This window comes from Myiozetetes cayanensis, unplaced genomic scaffold, assembly GCF_022539395.1.
Source record: "Myiozetetes cayanensis isolate MyiCay16 unplaced genomic scaffold, myiCay2020 scf29, whole genome shotgun sequence".
Lineage (NCBI taxonomy): Eukaryota > Metazoa > Chordata > Aves > Passeriformes > Tyrannidae > Myiozetetes > Myiozetetes cayanensis.
Window position 1 is genome coordinate 5,145,178 of NW_026087510.1, and position 17,179 is coordinate 5,162,356.

A 17,179-nucleotide genomic window follows, 5' to 3' on the forward strand; every position below is an offset into this window, starting at 1 on the left:
CATGGGACAGTGTGTCAGGGATGCCAGGGCTGGGGCAATCCCTTGGCTTGGGTGTCTGTGGGTCCTGGGATGCCCCTTGGCTGTGCCCTGGGGCTCCTATCTGCGGTGTGAGGTGCCTGAAGGCACATGGGTGACAGTGCCAGCTGAGTCCTGCTGCCCCAGGCTCTTCAGGAGGGCTGACAGGTGGCAGGAGCCACGGCCACACTGCACCTCACAGCACCTCCCATCCCCTGGATCCCCTGCACACCTCTCCCAGGGTGTTCCAGGACAGCGGGCTGCTGGGGGGGTGGTGGTGGTGGGTGTCCAGTTGTGCTGACCCCCGGGCTCTTCTCTTGCAGTCGATGCCTCCAGGAGAGCCCGCTGAGCCCCAGCCTGCAGCATGTCCCAGCTCTCCTCCACCCTGAAGCGCTACGTGGACTCCTCCCGCTACGCCGAGACCACCTACAGCAAAGTGCCCAGCGGGTACAGCTCCTACAGCTCCTATGGATCCACCCTGTCCTACGCGGACAGCGACAAAATCGGCTTCAAAGCCAGCTACCTGGGCTCCCCCCGCTACCACCCCTCGGGGCTGTCCCCGACCAGCGGCTATGACAGGCTGCCCCTGTACCCCGACCCCAGCATCCGCCTGAGCCCCTCCTACATCCGCGCCCAGTCCCGGCCGCCCGGCGGGGGGCTGAGCGGAGGGGGCTGCTACTCCTTCGCAGGGACCCCCAGCAGCCCCACGGGCTACCTGCCCTCCGCAGCGCCCCTGAGCCGCCACAAATCCATCAGCCACTCGGACCTGGCGCGGGAGTTCTCGGGGCTGCACACCTCGGACAGCGCCTACGCGCCCGCCCGGGGCCGGCAGGAGCCCGGCGCCCTGCAGGGGCTCTACCAGGCTGCCACCCGCTCCGACTACGTCCGTGGGTACCTGGAGAGCTACGGCAGGAAAAGCAACCACGGCAGCCTCTCCGCCGGCCACCTCAGCCCCTCTCAGGCCAGCCTGGGCTCGGCCCTGCCGCCCTCGGGCACCCGCTGTGCCAGCCAGCCCTGCGAGAGGAGCGACGACCCCTGCGATGTGCCCGCCCAGGACCCCACGGTACGTGGCGCTGGCCGGGGGGGTGTGATGCGGGTACACGGTCCGTGGTTGTGCTGATCCGGGGAGCCCGAGCTCTGGTGTTCTCCCTGGGAATCTCGGTGTGCCTCGGTTCTGCGCCCTGACCCTCCGAGATGCCCTTGCTGGCGCAGCAGTGCGGGGCTGGAGCTGCTGAGGCAGCCCGTGTGCCGCCAGGAGGGTGTCCTCTGAGGGGCTGTGCTCGCTGGGTGCGCTGCTGGGAGCAAACCTCACCCAGGGGCTGAGGGTGCCCGTGTCCTGGCAGGACCGTGCCCGCTGCACCTTTCTGCGTGTGTGCATGACCAGTGGGGTGATGGCCCCGGCCCCAGGAGGGGCTTCCTGCTGCCTCATCCCGGCTAGAGCAGGTGACACGACCAGGCTGGGCACTCGCCCTGCTGGGATGGCTGGTTTGGCTGGTGCTGACTGTGCCACAGTGACTCGGTGCCCAGCTGCCAGTCAGGTTGCTCACTGGTGCCCAGTGATGCCAGTCCCCTGGCATGATCCACTGCTGCCATCTCGGGGCCCTGTGCCCCAAGCCCTGTGGCAGCAGCAGTTTCCCTGTGGCAGTGCTGCACTGGGCAGGGTCACCCAGGGTGACAGGTACTCCATGCCCCAGGTACCCCTCGGTGCTGCAGCGGCCCCAGAGCCCTGGCCCGGGCCGGGAGCAGGAGTCACACACAGCCCAGCTCGGGTGTGCAGGGGAGCAGCCTGGTAATTTTCCATTCAGGTTTCCTTCCAAGATCTGGTCAGGCTCTGCCTGCCGTGTCTCCCACTTTGTTTCCATTCCCCCATGGTGGAGGCTGGTCCGTCCCAGCCCAGGGTCTGACCTGCCCTTTGCTTCCTTGCGTCTCTGTCCCACTGACATCCACCAAACCTTGAGGAAAAGTGCTGGGGGATCCTCTTCTGCTTCCCTGGGAGCAGGAAAGGAACCTCTTTGCAGCCAGGGCTCTCCCATCCCTTACTGTGCCCTTAGTGTGCCCCTTTCACCACAGAAGCAGCTGCACCTGCAGTGCCAGCAGCACCCTGCCCTGGTGTGGGACCCCCTGTACCCACCTCCCTGATCTCTGGGGCAAGGGAGCAGGCTGGGGAGCTGGGAGAGTGGAGCATCACTGCTGTGGAAGGGAATTCCTGCCTCCCCCTCCCACACCAGGCCCTGGAAGGTGGGGGACCAAGGGAGGATCTAGTGGCTGCTGCCAGGCATGGGCACTCCGGAAAGGGAGAGGGACTGCCATTGCTAGGGAAGAGTGCCCACCCCAGTGCCCACACACTGCTGGGATGTGGGTGCCAGCCTGCTGCCACAGGATGCCCACGGGGCATAGCCCCAAACCACAGCCCTGTGGTCTGCACGTGAACACAGCCCGGGCTGGCTGACGGGTGGCAAAGGTGGCTCTGGGACAGCACCACTCCAGGGCAGGCTGGGTCAGCCACACTGGCTTAGGTTTCCTTGGCGCTTTGATGGGCACACCTGCTATTTTCCACTGCTGTGCCTTTTTTCCCCTCTCCCTTTCCCAAGCAAATGTCCCGATCGTAAAACCGCTTTGGGTGCCTGCGGCCGTGCTGGGAGCCGGAAACAGGCACACGTTGCGGTCCCGGCGCTGCCATCGGTTCTGCCCCATTACCCGGCCCCGAGGGCAGTGCCAGCAGAACTCCTGATGGAGACAGGGCACAGCAGGGATGGCTCTGTGCCTCCTCCCATCCCTTATTCCCCAGCCACCTCCTGCAGAGGGGTTTGCAGCCAGCAGAGTGCTGGTGTTTGCCCCTGCCCACACCATCACTTTGTGCCTCAGTTTACCGTCCTGCAGGGTAAAGGTGCAGCTGCAGTGAGTGGCTGTGCCCTGCTGTGCTGGCTCGTGGGAAGGGCAGGACCGGAGCGGTGCCGCCCCATTAAGCACCCTGGGTGTACACAGGGTCAGGAGGCCAGAGCCGCCCGCAAACCCGCCGGCAGCTCTCCGCAGTCCCATCCTGAGCAGCTGACGTCCCTGGCCCGCAGCCAGTCCCGGCCCTGCCTGCCGTGGCGGTGCCAACCGGGCCTTGTGGCAACCTCTGCCCGAGGCAGAAGGTCACCACTGCAGAGGGGACAGCTCAGGGCACGGACCTGGCTCTGGGTGATGCCACCCCACCAGGTCTCCCCTTATCTCCCCTGCCCCAGCCTCTCCCTCAGAGCCCGTGTGCCGCTCTCTGGCTTGGAGGGGAACTTGGTCCTCGGCCCAGGGCGCCCCATGACACCAGGGCAGGAGGTTCAACACGGGATGTGGCTGAATGTCACCCTCTCGCCACGGAACCGGCTCTGCCGGCACGTGGGGAGTGCTGAACCAGCACCCCATGGGGAGTGCTGCTCTCTGGGGCTGATCCTGCCCCCGGGATACCCACCCGGGCAGGGTGGCAGGAGCTCTGGATCTCGGGGAGCTGTGCCACGGCCCCAGGGGCCCGGGCTGTGACCCGCGGGAGCGCTGCAGGGCACCCCCACAGGGTGGAGAGGGCAGTGGGTGTGTGCACACGCGGTGTCCCCACATGCGAACGCCGTGTCCCCACATGTGTAGGGTGTATACACCGCGGGGTGTGTACATAAACACACGACAGGCGTCCCGTCGTGGTGCCGAAAGCCCCGGCCCTGCAGATGAATAGCGCTGCAAGATGCCTCCTCAGATATTTTTTGCCGGTGCCAAAAATAGTCTCCCTTCCTCCCTCCCCCCTCCTCCTTCCCCAGCCAGCCCCTCCGCCGGCTGCATCTGCAGCCATCGGGATTCAGCAGCCCCTGCCTCTGGATGGGGGTGTGCTGGGGGCTGGCAGGGGGGGAAAGAAGGCTCTGCTTGGTGCCCTGGCGGTGTCAGAGCAGCCCAGCCCAGCACTCCCTGCGTCGGCCGCCCATGGAAATTTCCCTGAGCGGGCGGTAGGACACCTGGGCACGCTCAGCAGGCGCAAAGGCTCCGCCGCTCGTCCTGCTGCGGTCAGAGGGGTGAAGCAGAGGGAGACGCAGGACTAGGACGCAGGACACCCGGGCTCCCTGCCAGCCTCCGCATCTGCCCTTGCTGCAGGAGAAGAGCTGGAGCCCTGCCAGTGCCGTGCCTCAGTTTACCGAGGGGAGACGCCAGGTGGGGTCTTTGCTCCACGTAGGATTTGGGGGGGGAGTTTTTTTTCCCCCAACGCAGGGCACTAAAAGCCCTCTGAGCTCAGCGCCACTGCAACCCCTGAACAGGAGGGCTCCCCCAAAACGTGTAACCTGGCACTGGCTCTGCAGGGAAGGCACATGCCCGGGAGCCCCACAGCCCTCTCTGACAGCCCCTCTCTGTGTGCGGGCACCCCGTGCACCCACACGCTGGGGGGCTGTCTCTGCGTTACCGAGCCAGTTTTGGCGAGTGACTGCCGCGGTTGGGTAGCCCCGCTCTCCTCCCGGTGCCTGCCCAGAGCACGGCGTGCCCGGGGCCGGACAGCCGGTGCCACCAGCCCCGTGAACGCGGAGCCGGGAGCGTGGGGGAGCACTGGGGGGGTGGGCAGGCGCTCCTCCGGCTGCCGCTTTGCCCAAATGCCCCATTTCGCCGCACGGTTCCGGTGTCGGGGTACGGGAGAGTTGAGGAAGGTGAGGAGGGGGCACGGCATCCCACCGGAGCCCCCCGGAGCCGCGTCCCCACAGGGCACAGCCGCCCCTCGCGGGCCCCCCTGTGTCTCCCGGCGCGCTGTACCACGCGGTGCGCGGGGGCTGGCCCGTCACCGAGCCCGTCACCGAGCCCGTCACCGAGCCCCGGCTGCCGCCTCCCCACCCATTTGATGTCAGAGCCGCTCAGGTGCCCGTCAGCCCCGCAGCCGGCACCGGCCCCGGCCCCGCACGCCCAAGCACGGGGGGCTCCGCGCCTGACCCCGCGCCCCCGGCTCCAGCCGGCCCCGGGCCAGGGGTGCCCACCCTGCAATCCCCGGCACCCCGCTGCCCTCGGCGGGTCCCCGCCGCCCTGCCGTGCCCGCCGGGGCCACCATGAGGGACTCCTACACCGTGACACTGCCCGAGGAGCCCCCCGCGCTCCCCGACCTTCACAAGGACCTGCGGCCCCGCGCCTCCATGCCGGGGTCGCTGCTGGTCTCCACCTTCGTCGGGCTCGTCCTCAATAAGACCAAGGTATGAGATGCCCACAGCCCCGCGGTGTGGGGGCAGAGAACGGGGGGCCCCCCGCCCTCGCTGGGGAGTGTGGGGTACCCTGTGGCAGCCCCCGTGCCCGAGGATGGGGTGTCCGGGGGTGGGAGCTGGCGGCGGGGACAGCGTGTCCCGGTGTCCCGCAGCGTGGCGGGGAGCAGCTGAACGCACGTGTCGGGACACCTGGGCTCCCCTCCCGAGCCCTGCCCTTGTGGTGACCTTGGCCGGGTCCCTCTGTCCCAGCCTGCCCACCACAAGGAAGGGGTCTGCCGGCCGCACCGGCCCCTCGGCAGTGTCACCGGACTGAGCGCTGTCCCCAGGGCTACGGTGGCGGGGCGGATCTTCCCTGCAGGGATGGCAGAGCCAGGGGCAGGGAGGGCAGGGGATGGGCACTTATGTAAGTCTGGCTGCTCCGGCTCTCCCGCTGCCGCTGACGGGCACGGGGCGCGCGGACCTGGAAGGGGCAGGACGCTCCGGGTCGTGTCCCTTGTCCCCCATCCGCTGTCCCTTGTCCCCGTCCTGCAGTGCAGCCTCGGGGACTCCCCAGCCGCGCCGCGTGAGCCAGCTCTCCTTCACCGCCTCTGAGCATGTCGTGTCCTAGATAAAGCCCTGTACGGGAGAGGGGGATTAGCTGGAGTTGAGTCACCCAGGGGAGGGAAATCCAGGGGGGGAAATAACACCTCGGTGCACACAGGCTTGCACCATGGTAGGGGAGTGCCTGACCCCCCCCACCGCAGCCCCAGCCCTCCCCTGGGGTCCTTCCAGGCTCTGGGAGGAATCAGGAGCAGGCTCAGGTCCTGGCTGTGGGGGAATGCCAGATCTGTGGGAAGGTTTGCACCCACACTGGGGGGACAGCCCGGTCCCTCCTGGCACACAGGCAGGAGCTGCCCGACCAGGGTGACTGGACGAGCAGCGTCCTGGTGGGGATGGCTGGGGAGCACTGGGCAGCTCCCAGGGGTTGCTGCTCACCCCTGGCACCGTGACCTTCCCTGTGACAGCTGTGGGGACACGAGCAGCAATCCCTCCCTGGGTCAGACCCTTCAAGGGATGGAGACTGTTGGGACACGGACCCACCTCTCCTGTGCCTGCTCGGCCCTGTCTGCTTGTGGGCCAAATCCAGGCCGTTTCCTGCAGCTGTGGTGTGGCACTGACCCATCACACACTGCTGGCACCCCCACCCAACCAAGCCTGCCCTCTCCCTGGGGAGAAGCTGGGGGAGAGGTTGCCTGGCACTCTTGGACAGCCACCCCCTGGCACTGAGGTCTGTGCTCAGCCACATCTGGGCGCCCCAGGGCACTGGCGTGGCACACAGGGTACGTGGTCAGTCCGGCAGGGCCACGTGTGCCCACACAGGGCGGCCCGGTCGCGGCCGGTGCCGGTGCCCGCTGCGGTGGGTGATGCCTGCGCCGTCGCTAAGGAGCACGTGTAACTGGATCTGGGTTATTTTGGGCTGCTGTCAGGGCTGGGTGCTCAGCACCTCCCACACACACACCAGCTGCTGCTATTTCGGAGCTGCTGGGCCCCCTCCCCTCCTCTTCCACTCCCCTCCTCTCCTCCTCCCCCTCCTCAAGCCTGAGGTGGGCAGCTGGGGCGTTTGCCTGAGGATCCTTAAATCCTGGTCATCTGGGGGAGCAGCATCAGCAGTCTGACCCTGCTCTGGGGATGTTTGTCCCAGCACTACCCAGTGCAGGGCTGGGAGCAGGACCCCTGGGCTCCCACCACTCCTCCCCACCAGCACCCTGTCCCACAAGCTGGGAGAGGGGTGGTGGCCCCTCCAGACCCCTCTCTGGTCTCAGTGTGTCCAGCAAAGAGTGGCAATGCCTCCTGGCCCCAGAGCCCAGCTGCCTGTGCCCATGGCTTCTTGGCCTGGCTCAGGGAGCACCTTAGGGACCTGGAAGAGCCCCCATGGCACAGACACAGCACGGCCAGGGCAGAGAGAGGCTGGGAGGGCACTGCTGGGCACACAGCCCTGTTCTGCTGCAGGGCTGGGCTTGCACTTTCCCAGGTGGACTTTATCCTGCAAAAGAACTGTGCCAAAGTCTGGGCTGAGCTCATGCAGGGCATCTTGGAGGGGACAAGGCGGGCAGTGAGAGGGCACCGTGCTCCTCCTGCAGTGTGGGGCAGGCACGGGGCACTGCCATCCCCAAGTGTCCTGGGGCCCAGGGGTGGCAGTGGAGGCAGCCAGGGGGGGCTGAACTGGCCTGCAGCCCAGGCCATGGGGCAGCAGTGTCACCAGGCAGGGAGAACTTTGAGCCCTGTGCGTCGTCCTGGGCCAGCAGCAGCCGCCTGGCAGGCAGGACGGGGCAGGCCAGCCATGGCTTCTCCCCAGGTCCTTGGCCCAGAGAGGGCAGTGCTGGCCCTGCCCATGATGTCACAGCGGGATGGGGCCTCTGCTGCCACTGGAGGAGGGTCTGCTCCATGGGGGGGTCTGTGGCACCATGTCTGTGGCATGGCCAGTGCAGCACCATCTCAGCCTTCTCCCCTCTCTCTGCAGAGCTCCAAGGCGGTGCAGGGGCTGACCGGGCTGCGGAACCTTGGCAATACGGTGAGTGTGCGCCCAGGCACCACGGCCCCAGCTCACCCCCTGCACATCTGTGGGGCAGGGGGAGCCCTGCCCCTTCACCTCGCCCCCCAGCACGCACTCTGTTACCCTGGCAGCTCCCTGCACCCCACTTCCTGAGGAAGAGCTTCCCCTGCTCTGCACTGCTCAGTCCCCATCCATCCTCTGCCCACCCACCCCAGGTGTCCCCCTGCCACCGCCTGCCTCCCTCTGCTTCCCGTTGCCATGGTTTTCTCTTCTGCCTCCCCCAGTGCTTCATGAACTCCATCCTGCAGTGCCTGAGCAACACCAAGGAGCTGCGGGATTACTGCCTGCAGAACCAGTACCTGCGGGACCTCAACAACAACAGCCGCATGCGCACGGCGCTCATGTCAGGTGAGTGTCCATCACAGGCTCCTGGGGGCTGCGGGGGCTCCCCTGCAGCACAGCCCTGCAGCACAGCCCTGCAGCACATCCCCTTCCCCCCGGGATGCCCCAAATCCTGGGGGACTCCCACCCGGAGGTCGGTGCTTCTCCCCAGCCTTGCTGGGGCAGGCGCTGTGCTGTGGGTGCTCAGCCAGGGGCAGGATCAGGTCCAGGGACCCCCAGGTGGGGTGCTGAGCTCTGCCCTGGGAGGGGGCACAGCGATGCCACGCCAACCCAGCTCGCTGACCTGCCTCTGTGCCCGCAGAGTTTGCAAAGCTGATCCAGCTGCTCTGGACCTCGTCCCCCAACGAAAGCGTGAGCCCCTCCGAGTTCAAGACGCAGATCCAGAGATACGCCCCCCGCTTCGTCGGCTACAAGTAAGGGGGGGTGGGTGCAGGGGTGGTGGGGGGAGTTGAGAGCTGAGCCCCCCCCTGCTGCCGCTCACCGGCAGTGCCCCGTGTCTTGCAGCCAGCAGGATGCACAGGAATTCCTGCGGTTCCTGCTGGACGGGTTGCACAGCGAGGTGAACCGCGTGCTGGTGCGGCCCCGGGCCAGCACGGACAGCCTGGACCACCTCCCGTAAGTGCTGCCTGGGCTGGAGGAACTGGGCAAGATGAGCCCAGCCTAGGGACAGCGACCACACGGGTCTCTCTGGGCTGGGTGGCAGGGCTGGCATCCTCCAGGCCATGCTCACTCCCCTCCCCGTGTCTCCCCACCCCTCGCAGTGACGACGAGAAGAGCCGGCAGATGTGGAGGAGGTACCAGGAGAGGGAGGACAGCCGCATCAGCGGTGAGCAGGGCTGGGGGGAGAGCAGGGCAGGGCAGGGCTGGGAGCTGGGCTGGGAACCAGGGGTCTCACCCTGCTCTGTCCCACCCCTCCAGACCTCTTCGTTGGGCAGCTGAAGAGTTCGCTGACCTGCAGTGAGTGCGGCTACTGCTCCACCGCCTTCGACCCCTTCTGGGACCTGTCCCTGCCCATCCCCAAGGTGAGGGATCCCCAGGGGATGACCCCTGGCCCCCTGCCCCTCACTGCCTGTCCCTGACCCTCACTGTGCTCCCACAGAAAGGCTACGGGGAGGTGACGCTCATGGACTGTCTCCGGCTCTTCACCAAAGAGGACGTGCTGGATGGGGACGAGAAACCGGTACGGGGCAGGGGGGCTTTCCTGGGGGCAGGGTGGGCACCTTTCCCCCTGTGCCTGTGTTACCAGCACTGTGGGGCTCAGGGGAGACTGGCCTCTGCCCTCACCCTCTTGCTTGTGCTGTTTGTCTCCCACAGACGTGCTGTCGCTGCAAAGCCAGGACGAGGTGCACGAAGAAATTCAGCATCCAGAAGTTCCCCAAGATCCTGGTGCTTCGTATCCTCTGGGCAGAGGGATGGGGGTATAGGGAGTGTCTGAGGTGGGGGCAGGTGGTTTCTCACGGGCTCCCCTTTGTCTCTTGGCTCCTTGACGTGACCCCCCTCCCCAGACCTGAAGCGCTTCTCGGAGGCCAGGATACGAAGCAGCAAACTCACCACCTTCGTCAACTTCCAGCTGAAGGACCTGGACCTCCGGGAATTCGCCTCCCAGAGCTGCAGTGAGTCCCAGTCCCTGCACTGCTCCTGAGCTTCTGGTGACTCCCGTGTTCCCCGTGCTCCCCAGGGTGTCACAGCTGTGTTGGGGAGCAGGGTTTTGAGGGGTGGGAGCCACAGAATCCAGGGGATCCAGCCCCGTGCTGGCATGCTGGGGGGCAGCGGGGCTGAGCAGCACCTTTGCCCCCCCACAGACCACGCCGTTTACAACCTCTACGCTGTCTCCAACCACTCGGGCACCACCATGGGGGGACACTACACAGCCTACTGCAAGAGCCCCGTGTCCAGCGAGTGGCACAGCTTCAACGACTCCCGGTGAGGCTGCCGTGGGGTGGGGCAGGGCCCCCCTGCTCAGGGGGGGGGATCCTGGGGCCTCGTCCCTGTTTCTCACAGCTCCCCTCCTCCCCTCTCTGCAGCGTCACCCCGATGTCGTCCAGCCACGTCCGCAGCAGCGACGCCTACCTGCTCTTCTACGAGCTGGCCAGCCCGTCCTCCCGCATGTAGCCAGCCCTGCTGCCTCCCTGGGGACCCCTGTGCCACCCCTCAGAGGCAGGCCCTGGCCGTGTGGCCCCCCAGGTGCAAGAGGGAGGTGAAGAGGAGAGACCCCCGAGGTGGCTGCAGAGGGAGCAGCCAGGAGCAGAGCCCGGGCACGGACAGCCCAGCTGCAGAACTGAGGAGGGGCAGCTCATGGCAGGACAAGGCTCAGGCAGCCCAGGCTCCTTCTGGTTGCTGGCATTTCGATTTTTACCTTGGGGGTTTAGTTTCTTTTTTTTTTTTCCTTCTTTTTCCTTTTTTTTTTTCTTTTTTTTTTTTTTGGTGTGTAATAAAAATCCAGAGCAAGGGACTCTACGGGAATGGGGCCGCCTGTCCCATTGACTCAGGCCAGGACCTCTGCTGCCCTGGGGCAGCAGCACCCAGAGCTGGGGACCCAGGAGAGCCTCACACGTCCCTCCTGGCCTCTTGGCACTCCTGTATCTGCTTGGCTATCCCAGAGGATTGGTGAACTGCTCCCGACCTCCTCCTGGCACTTCCAAACCTCCTGGCAAAGGACTCCGGCCCTCCAGTTGCCTCCGAGCCGTCTCAGGCAGCACCTCCCCAGCAGCTGCCCCACACAAACACTCCTCACAGCAGCCTGAGCTCAGGCCCAGACTCACGGACAGGAGGGAGGAAAACATTTTGTGGAATTTATATGTATTTATAGTGGACTTTGCTTCACCTGGAGCACCCACCCCGCCGCTTCCTGCCTCTCCAGGGACTGGTGTCGGGGGATGCCTCGGGTAGGTTTTTACCTGCCTCCTCATACGACGGTGCCTTAAACCATTTAGGGGAGCGGGGGGCCATCGGGGTTGCACAGGAACATCCGTCCTGTGGAGGACAGGGAGGGGAGGACAGTGGCTTTCCGGGACCATCTGCAATTGGGGCTTTTTCCTCCCTGTGATCAGGAGCCCCCCTGGGTGCCGGGGACCCGCCCTGCTGCTCCGTCCTCCAGCTAAAGCAAATGCCAGTGGCCTTTTTAGCCTTTTCTCTAATTTATTTGCCTCCTCCCCGTCCTGCCTCTGCCTGAGGTGCAGTGGGAGGAGGGACAGGCCCGACCCAGCACCATCCCAGCCCGCAGGGCAGCTACATCCAACCCAGCACCCGGCTGGCTTCGCCCTCTCTGCCCTGCAGGCACGGGCTGAGCCCTGGCATGAGCACCCTGCCCAGCCTGGGGCATCCCAGCAGGGCTCAGGGAGGGCAGGCCAGGCTGGGGGGGCTGCCCGGGGCAGGTACTGGACTGGGGCAGCTCTGCTGCTTGGCAGGTGGCTTGTTTACTGTGTAAGCAAGATGGGTGGGAAGTGTCTCATACAAGGGAGACTCGTGCGGGAATAAATCCGAGCTTGAAAAAGAGTTCTCTGTGTGTGTGTGAGTGGCGTTCTCTGGGAGGGTGAGTGGTGGGTGGGAAGCTGCCACCAGGGCTGGAACAGCCTGGCTGTGCATGGCTCTGGAGGCCCAGCAGCCCCCATGGACCAGGAGCACCCATGTCCCCTGGAGCAAGGGAGATGTGTGTGCAGGTGGCAGCCCCTCCACTCCAGCTACCTGCAGTGTCTGGGGGCAGAAGGAGCCTTTCCAGCCCTGCAGTGCCCAGACTCTTTCCTCAAAGCCCCTGAACAATGGCCCCTTTCTCCCCTGCTTAGGGCCCAGACGGGCACAGAGGCATTAAGGGGTGGTGTTAATGCAGGTGGCTGGGCTCAGGCACCCAGTGAGGGAAGGAGGGACACGCTCAGCCTGGGGTCCCCAGCAATCCCCTCAGTGCTGCCCTCAACAGCAGGGAGCCCAGAGGCAGCAGCCAAACCCAGGGTGCCCCTGTGCACCCAAAAGCAGGCTCCCTGTCGGGACAGGCTCCTGGCAGGCTGGGTGAGAGCACACATTCCCCTTTAAGACGCTGGTTCTCCTTGCCAGAGCCTGACCTCGGCATCCTCAGCTGAGCTGGATTAACGGGGCGAGGGGGGAAGGGGCCTGCAGAGGGGACTGGGGCTGCTGCCTCCCGGGGCTCCCCACACTCCCGGCACGGCAGGCATGGCCCTGGGGGCTCTGCAGGCTGCGGGGCTTTGGTGGCACCTGTAGGCACAGCTGGCACTGCCACCGCCTGTGCCCGGTCCCCATAGCGCCCCAGGGCCCATGGGGGCAGCTGGGGAGGAGCGGGGTGTGGGGCTGGGAGCTGAGCTGGGGGGCACGGAGTGCTGGGGGTGCTTTTAGCCAGCCAGGAGTCGCCCGCTGCCATGAGAGACTTCACCGAAATCACGCTCTGCCCTGAGGCTCTGGACCACAGCAAGGTAGGGCTGGGGGTGCGGATGCAGCTGGAGGTCCTCACATGCCCACCCCTTGGTGCCACCTGCCTTTGCTCTCCCACAGACCGAGTTCTGCAACCCCGTCTTCGAGGGCGAGGAGCCCCGGGCAGCCCCGAGCCCCGAGCATCCTCCAGACAAGGACGGGATCGGCCCTGCATCACCCCGGGATGGCCTCGGTACCAGCCTGGGGGTTTGTACGCACCCCTCCCTGCCCGCGGGGCTGGCAGCAGCGGGCTGGTGGGCTCTGGGGCTGCTCAGGGGACCCGGGAACAAGAGGAGGGGACGTGCCCAGGCAGGGCTCAGCCAGCCGTGCAGGGAGGTGGGGGCACGGCTTAGCAGCACCCGGGCTCTGCCCGCTGTCCTCGCCTTCCCCGCAGGCCATCAGCTCTGGGGGCAGGTAGGCTGGAGGTACCGCGCCGACTGCAAGTTCACCTGGCTCTGCGTGGCTCTGATGAGCGCCATCCTGCTCTTCCTCATCGCCCTCCTGATGGGCATCGTCATCCACCGTGAGTGCCCGAGCAGGGGGGGCTGGGGGATGGCTGTGACTGTGGTGGGGGGGACACACAGAACTGGCTCAGAGGGGAAAAGGGATGCTCAGAGGACATCCCAGGGTCTGCTCGAGGCTGGGGGAGGGTGCCCCCACACACAGGAGCAAGGGGGATCTCCACCTCCCTGGGATGTGGCAGGACCACCAGCCCCTGGGAGAGCTGCGTGGGATGCCCTGGGAACTGCACCCCGGGGCTGGGTGGGCTTCCTAAGCCCCTTCCCTGCACTGCAGCCACCTCTCCCTGCCGGGGCTGAGCAGTCCCTGCTCTTCCCTGGGCACAGAGCTGACGTCCCCACACCCACCCGGCGCCCCAGCCACAGCCCTGCCCGCCCGTGGCACGGCCACCACCACCACAGCACCCACCCGAAGGGACCCCCCAGCCCCCAAAACAGCTGCCACCCCGACGCAGGGCTGGGTGCCCACAGCCCGCACGGCAGCACCGGGTAAGTGTCCCTGCGTGGGGCAGTGTTTGGGGACAGGGGTGCCCTGCACCGGCTCATGCTCACCCTGTTGCCCCGTGCAGCCTGTGGAGGGACCCTGCGGGGCCCCGAGGGCTCCTTCAGCTCCCCCAACTACCCCGGGCCCTACCCCCCCGACGCCCTCTGCATCTGGCGCATCGAGGTGGGCCCTGGCCTCGCCATCCAGCTGAAGATGGAGACGTTCAGCGTGGAGGGCACAGCCTCCTGCCTTTTCGACCGTGTGGAGCTCTATGAGGAGCAGGGTGTGGATGCTGCCCCGGCTCGGGGCGGCCCCACCAGGTAGGACCCTCACACTGGGAAGTGTACGGTTCAGTGTGAGGGGCAGTGAGCAGCATCAACCCTTGCTGTGCCCCCAGGTTCTGTGGCAACGTGGCCCCCCCAACCTTCAACTCCAACTCCAACCGCCTGCGCGTCACCTTCGTCTCCGACAGCAGCGTGGGCGCCCTGGGCTTCAGCGCCCGCTACCGCGCCGTGGCCCCCAGTGAGAGTGAGTACCCCCACCCTGGGCACTGCCAGGGCTCCTGGCTGTGGGGAGAGCCATGGGAGTCCCTCCAGGAGGGGACAGAGCCTGGTGGGATCGCCCCCCATCCCGGGTTGTCTCTGCCTGCGTGCAGAGAGCTGCGCCTGGGACGAGCACTTGTGCGACCAGGGGCTCTGCCTCCACCTGGGCTTCGTCTGCGACGGGTTCCACGACTGCATGGACAAGAGTGATGAGGCCAACTGCAGCCTGAAGCACAAAGGTGGGTGGGACACAGCCCTGCCTGCAGCCCCCAGCCCTCAGCCGCTGTGGCTGGGGAGATGGAGGGAAAGGAGAGGGTCAGGGGTAAAGCTGCATGTCTGTGTGTCCCTGCAGAGTGTGGGGGGCCACTGACCGCCTTGGAGGGGCACCTCTCCACTCCAAACCATCCCCAGCCATACCCACACCAGCAGGTGAGAGGAGGGATGGAGGTGGGAGCAGCGTGAGGGTGAGGTTGGGCAGGAGGAAAGGCAACCTCCCCCCGGGGAGGGCCAGGGGTGTGCCCCTGCCCGGCTTCACGGGTGTCGCCGGCTGCCCCCGCCCCGCAGCTGTGCCTCTGGCAGATCTCAGTGCCCGTGGGCCACGTCATCGACCTGCACTTCCACAACTTCAGCCTGGAGTCGCACGAGGACTGCAGCTTCGACTTCGTGGAGGTGCACGACAGCGCGGGCACGGGGGCCGCCAGCCTCATGGGCAGGTACAGCCCACCCTCCCCAGTACCTCCAGCCCCGCTGCATCAGCCTGGGGGCACTGGGCTGCCCTGCCTTAGCGGGCAAGCTGAGGCACGGGAGTGGCTGGTGGGGAGGAGCAGCCGGAGGGCAGGGGTTTGGGGAGCTGCTGGTCAGCCCATCCTGACCCCATCCCTCACCTTGGCAGGTTCTGTGGCCACCAGCTGCCACCCCCCCTGACCTCCTCACGGCATGTCATGACCATCCTCTTCGTGGCGGACGAGGGAGTAGCTGACAACGGGTTCTTTGCCACCTACCAAGCCCACAATGCCACAGAGAGTAGGTAGCCAAGGGCACAGGATGCCCACGGGGGCTGTGCTGTCACTATCCTTGGGGGTCTTCAAGGCCAGGCTGGATAAAACCCTGTAAAAAACTGCTCTTGCCCCAGAGCTGACCCTGCCTGGAGTAACAGGTTGGGCTACAGGCCCACAGGGCCTGTTCTCTGAATTACCCTATAACCCCATTGATCCTAGCGGTGGGAATGTGACCTGGAGGGGCTGACCTGCACAATCCATCACCTGAGGGCTGCCCCTAAACAACCCAGGGAATTTGGGGTCTCCATAAGCTGGGCTGGTGATAGTCACCTGTCAGACCCCCTGCCCAGTGATCAAGAAGAGCAGAGACAGGGGTGGCGAGCAGGCTGACTCCCACCACACCCGTGCCCTGCCACACTGGCCTCTGTCCCCTTCCAGAGACGTGCAGCCCCGCGGAGTTCTCCTGCAGGAACGGCGAGTGCCGGGCGCTGGAGTCGGTGTGTGACGGCTGGCACGACTGCCCCGACGGCACCGACGAGCTCAACTGCACCGGGGTGTCCTACCCAGCCTTCGGTGAGTGCCACTCAACACTCAGCCCCCTCCTGAGCCCCCCTGGGGCAGGGGACAGGCTGGCACACCACTGCTGTAAGGACTGAAGCCCCTCGCCCTGTGGCAGGGTCTGTCTGCGAGCCCGTGCACGTGGAGATGTGCCTGGGGCTGGGCTACAACGCCACCTCCTTCCCCAACATCTGGCTGGCCATCCCGGACCAGGAGGGAGCTGCCGAGGTGCTGCAGGACTATCAGGTGAGCCGCGCCCGCGGGGCTGCCCCCGGGCTGCATTCCAGGCTCCCGCACGGCATTCCCGGCTCACCGCGGCTCTCCCGCAGACGCTGATGGAGCTGCCGTGCTTCCAGCACCTCCGCCTGCTCATCTGCAGCCTCTTCGTGCCCAAGTGCACCCCGGACGGGGGGGTCCTGCAGCCCTGCCGGGCCGTGTGCCTGGCGGCAGAGCTGCGCTGCAAGCAGTCCCTCGGCCTCCTGGGCATCCTCTGGCCCATCAACTGCAACATCCTGCCCGACTCCAACGACCCCGTGGAGTGCTTCCAGCCCTGACCCTGCAGGGGATGAAGACACCCTCCCCACCCCAAATGTCCCACCCCGTCCTCCTCCTGGTGCGAATACCCAGCTGCTGGGGTGGCCCCCACCTGCAGCTCCCCTTGCCTGGCTCCTCACCTGCCCTGGGTCAGGCCCTCTGCCCACAGAGAGCAGGTGACACATCCCCCAGGGAAAGGCCTGGGCTGGAGGGGCTGTGCTGGGGGCACCAGGGAAAGGGTTAATGCTTCCCAAACGGAGCAAGGCCGGGCAGAGGTGAGCCAGGCTGCAGGAAGAGGAGCCCAAGGCTGCCCGTGTCCTGCAGCCCCAAAGCCAGCAGAATAAACAGCTTCAGCAGCTGCCAACCCCAATGAAACAAGTGGTTCATTTGGGGAGGGTCTGTGTGTGGCTCCTGCCAGATCCTCAGGGAAACTGAGGCGTGGGCCCAGGGTGGGAAGCCAGGGGGTGTTGAGCAGGAAGGGAGGGGCACAAGGGAGAATGGGCAGCTGTGCCCTCACTGGGCTAGGGGCTTGCAAAGTCCCAGAGAGATGGATGGGTATTGGAGAGGGTCATTTTGGTGGCCTCATGGTGCAGGGGAGGGATCCTGCCTGAGCAAGAGCTGTGGCCTTTCTAGTTGAGCTGGCTGTGCTGGCTGGAGGCCACCCTGATGGCCACAGTCCTGGCAACACCCCACGGCCACAAACCAGCTCCCAGCTGGCCAAAAACAACAGTCCCTTCACACCTTGGGAGAGAGGAGCCAGGCGGTTCCCTGCCAGCACCCAGCCTGGCCCTGGGGCACTGGGGTCAGGAAGGCTCAGCCAGCAATGCCACCACACTGCTGTGGGCACTGGAACAGGGAGGAGAGAGCCAGCAGTGCTTCCTGCTGCCCTCACCTCTCCTGAGCATGTGGGGAAGTCCCCAGCCCGGCTGGGGTCACTGGGAGCAGGACCCACCAGGGTCAACCCCGCTGTGCCCTTGTACC

The 17,179-nt window shown here is 66.1% G+C and overlaps 2 protein-coding genes across 3 annotated transcripts; both read left to right on the forward strand.

Annotated features, from left to right (window-relative positions):
* The first annotated feature begins 379 nt into the window (after positions 1-379).
* On the forward strand, positions 380-10,402 carry USP2 (ubiquitin specific peptidase 2). 2 transcript variants are annotated; one of them, XM_050323222.1, is made up of 12 exons: positions 380-1,078; positions 7,711-7,761; positions 8,028-8,151; positions 8,447-8,558; positions 8,650-8,760; positions 8,907-8,971; positions 9,064-9,167; positions 9,245-9,325; positions 9,460-9,538; positions 9,651-9,758; positions 9,948-10,068; positions 10,170-10,402. In XM_050323222.1, exons 1-12 carry the CDS (start codon positions 380-382, stop codon positions 10,255-10,257), a joined length of 1,743 nt encoding a protein of 580 aa, XP_050179179.1. In that variant the 3' UTR covers positions 10,258-10,402. The 2 variants fall into 2 exon arrangements, with proteins under 2 accessions (XP_050179179.1, XP_050179180.1); XM_050323223.1 differs by lacking the exon at positions 380-1,078 and adding an exon at positions 4,852-5,201.
* A 2,110-nt stretch (positions 10,403-12,512) lies between these two features.
* Positions 12,513-16,218, forward strand: MFRP (membrane frizzled-related protein). The gene is made up of 12 exons (XM_050322767.1): positions 12,513-12,566; positions 12,646-12,757; positions 12,959-13,087; positions 13,652-13,886; positions 13,964-14,094; positions 14,222-14,347; positions 14,461-14,537; positions 14,673-14,821; positions 15,001-15,131; positions 15,545-15,679; positions 15,783-15,910; positions 15,994-16,218. Exons 1-12 carry the CDS (start codon positions 12,513-12,515, stop codon positions 16,216-16,218), a joined length of 1,632 nt encoding a protein of 543 aa, XP_050178724.1.
* The last annotated feature ends 961 nt before the right edge of the window (positions 16,219-17,179 follow it).

Bases quoted from the DNA above. Each gene is read 5' to 3' on its own strand.
- USP2 (XM_050323222.1), top strand. From the start codon at position 380: ATGTCCCAGCTCTCCTCCACCCTGAAGCGCTACGTGGACTCCTCCCGC. The intron at 8,559-8,649 runs GTAAGGGGGGGT...CGTGTCTTGCAG, and splicing joins CCCCGCTTCGTCGGCTACAA to CCAGCAGGATGCACAGGAAT. The intron at 9,168-9,244 runs GTGAGGGATCCC...GTGCTCCCACAG, and splicing joins TGTCCCTGCCCATCCCCAAG to AAAGGCTACGGGGAGGTGAC.
- MFRP (XM_050322767.1), top strand. From the start codon at position 12,513: ATGAGAGACTTCACCGAAATCACGCTCTGCCCTGAGGCTCTGGACCAC. The intron at 12,758-12,958 runs GTACCAGCCTGG...CCTTCCCCGCAG, and splicing joins ATCACCCCGGGATGGCCTCG to GCCATCAGCTCTGGGGGCAG. The intron at 14,095-14,221 runs GTGAGTACCCCC...GCCTGCGTGCAG, and splicing joins CGCCGTGGCCCCCAGTGAGA to AGAGCTGCGCCTGGGACGAG.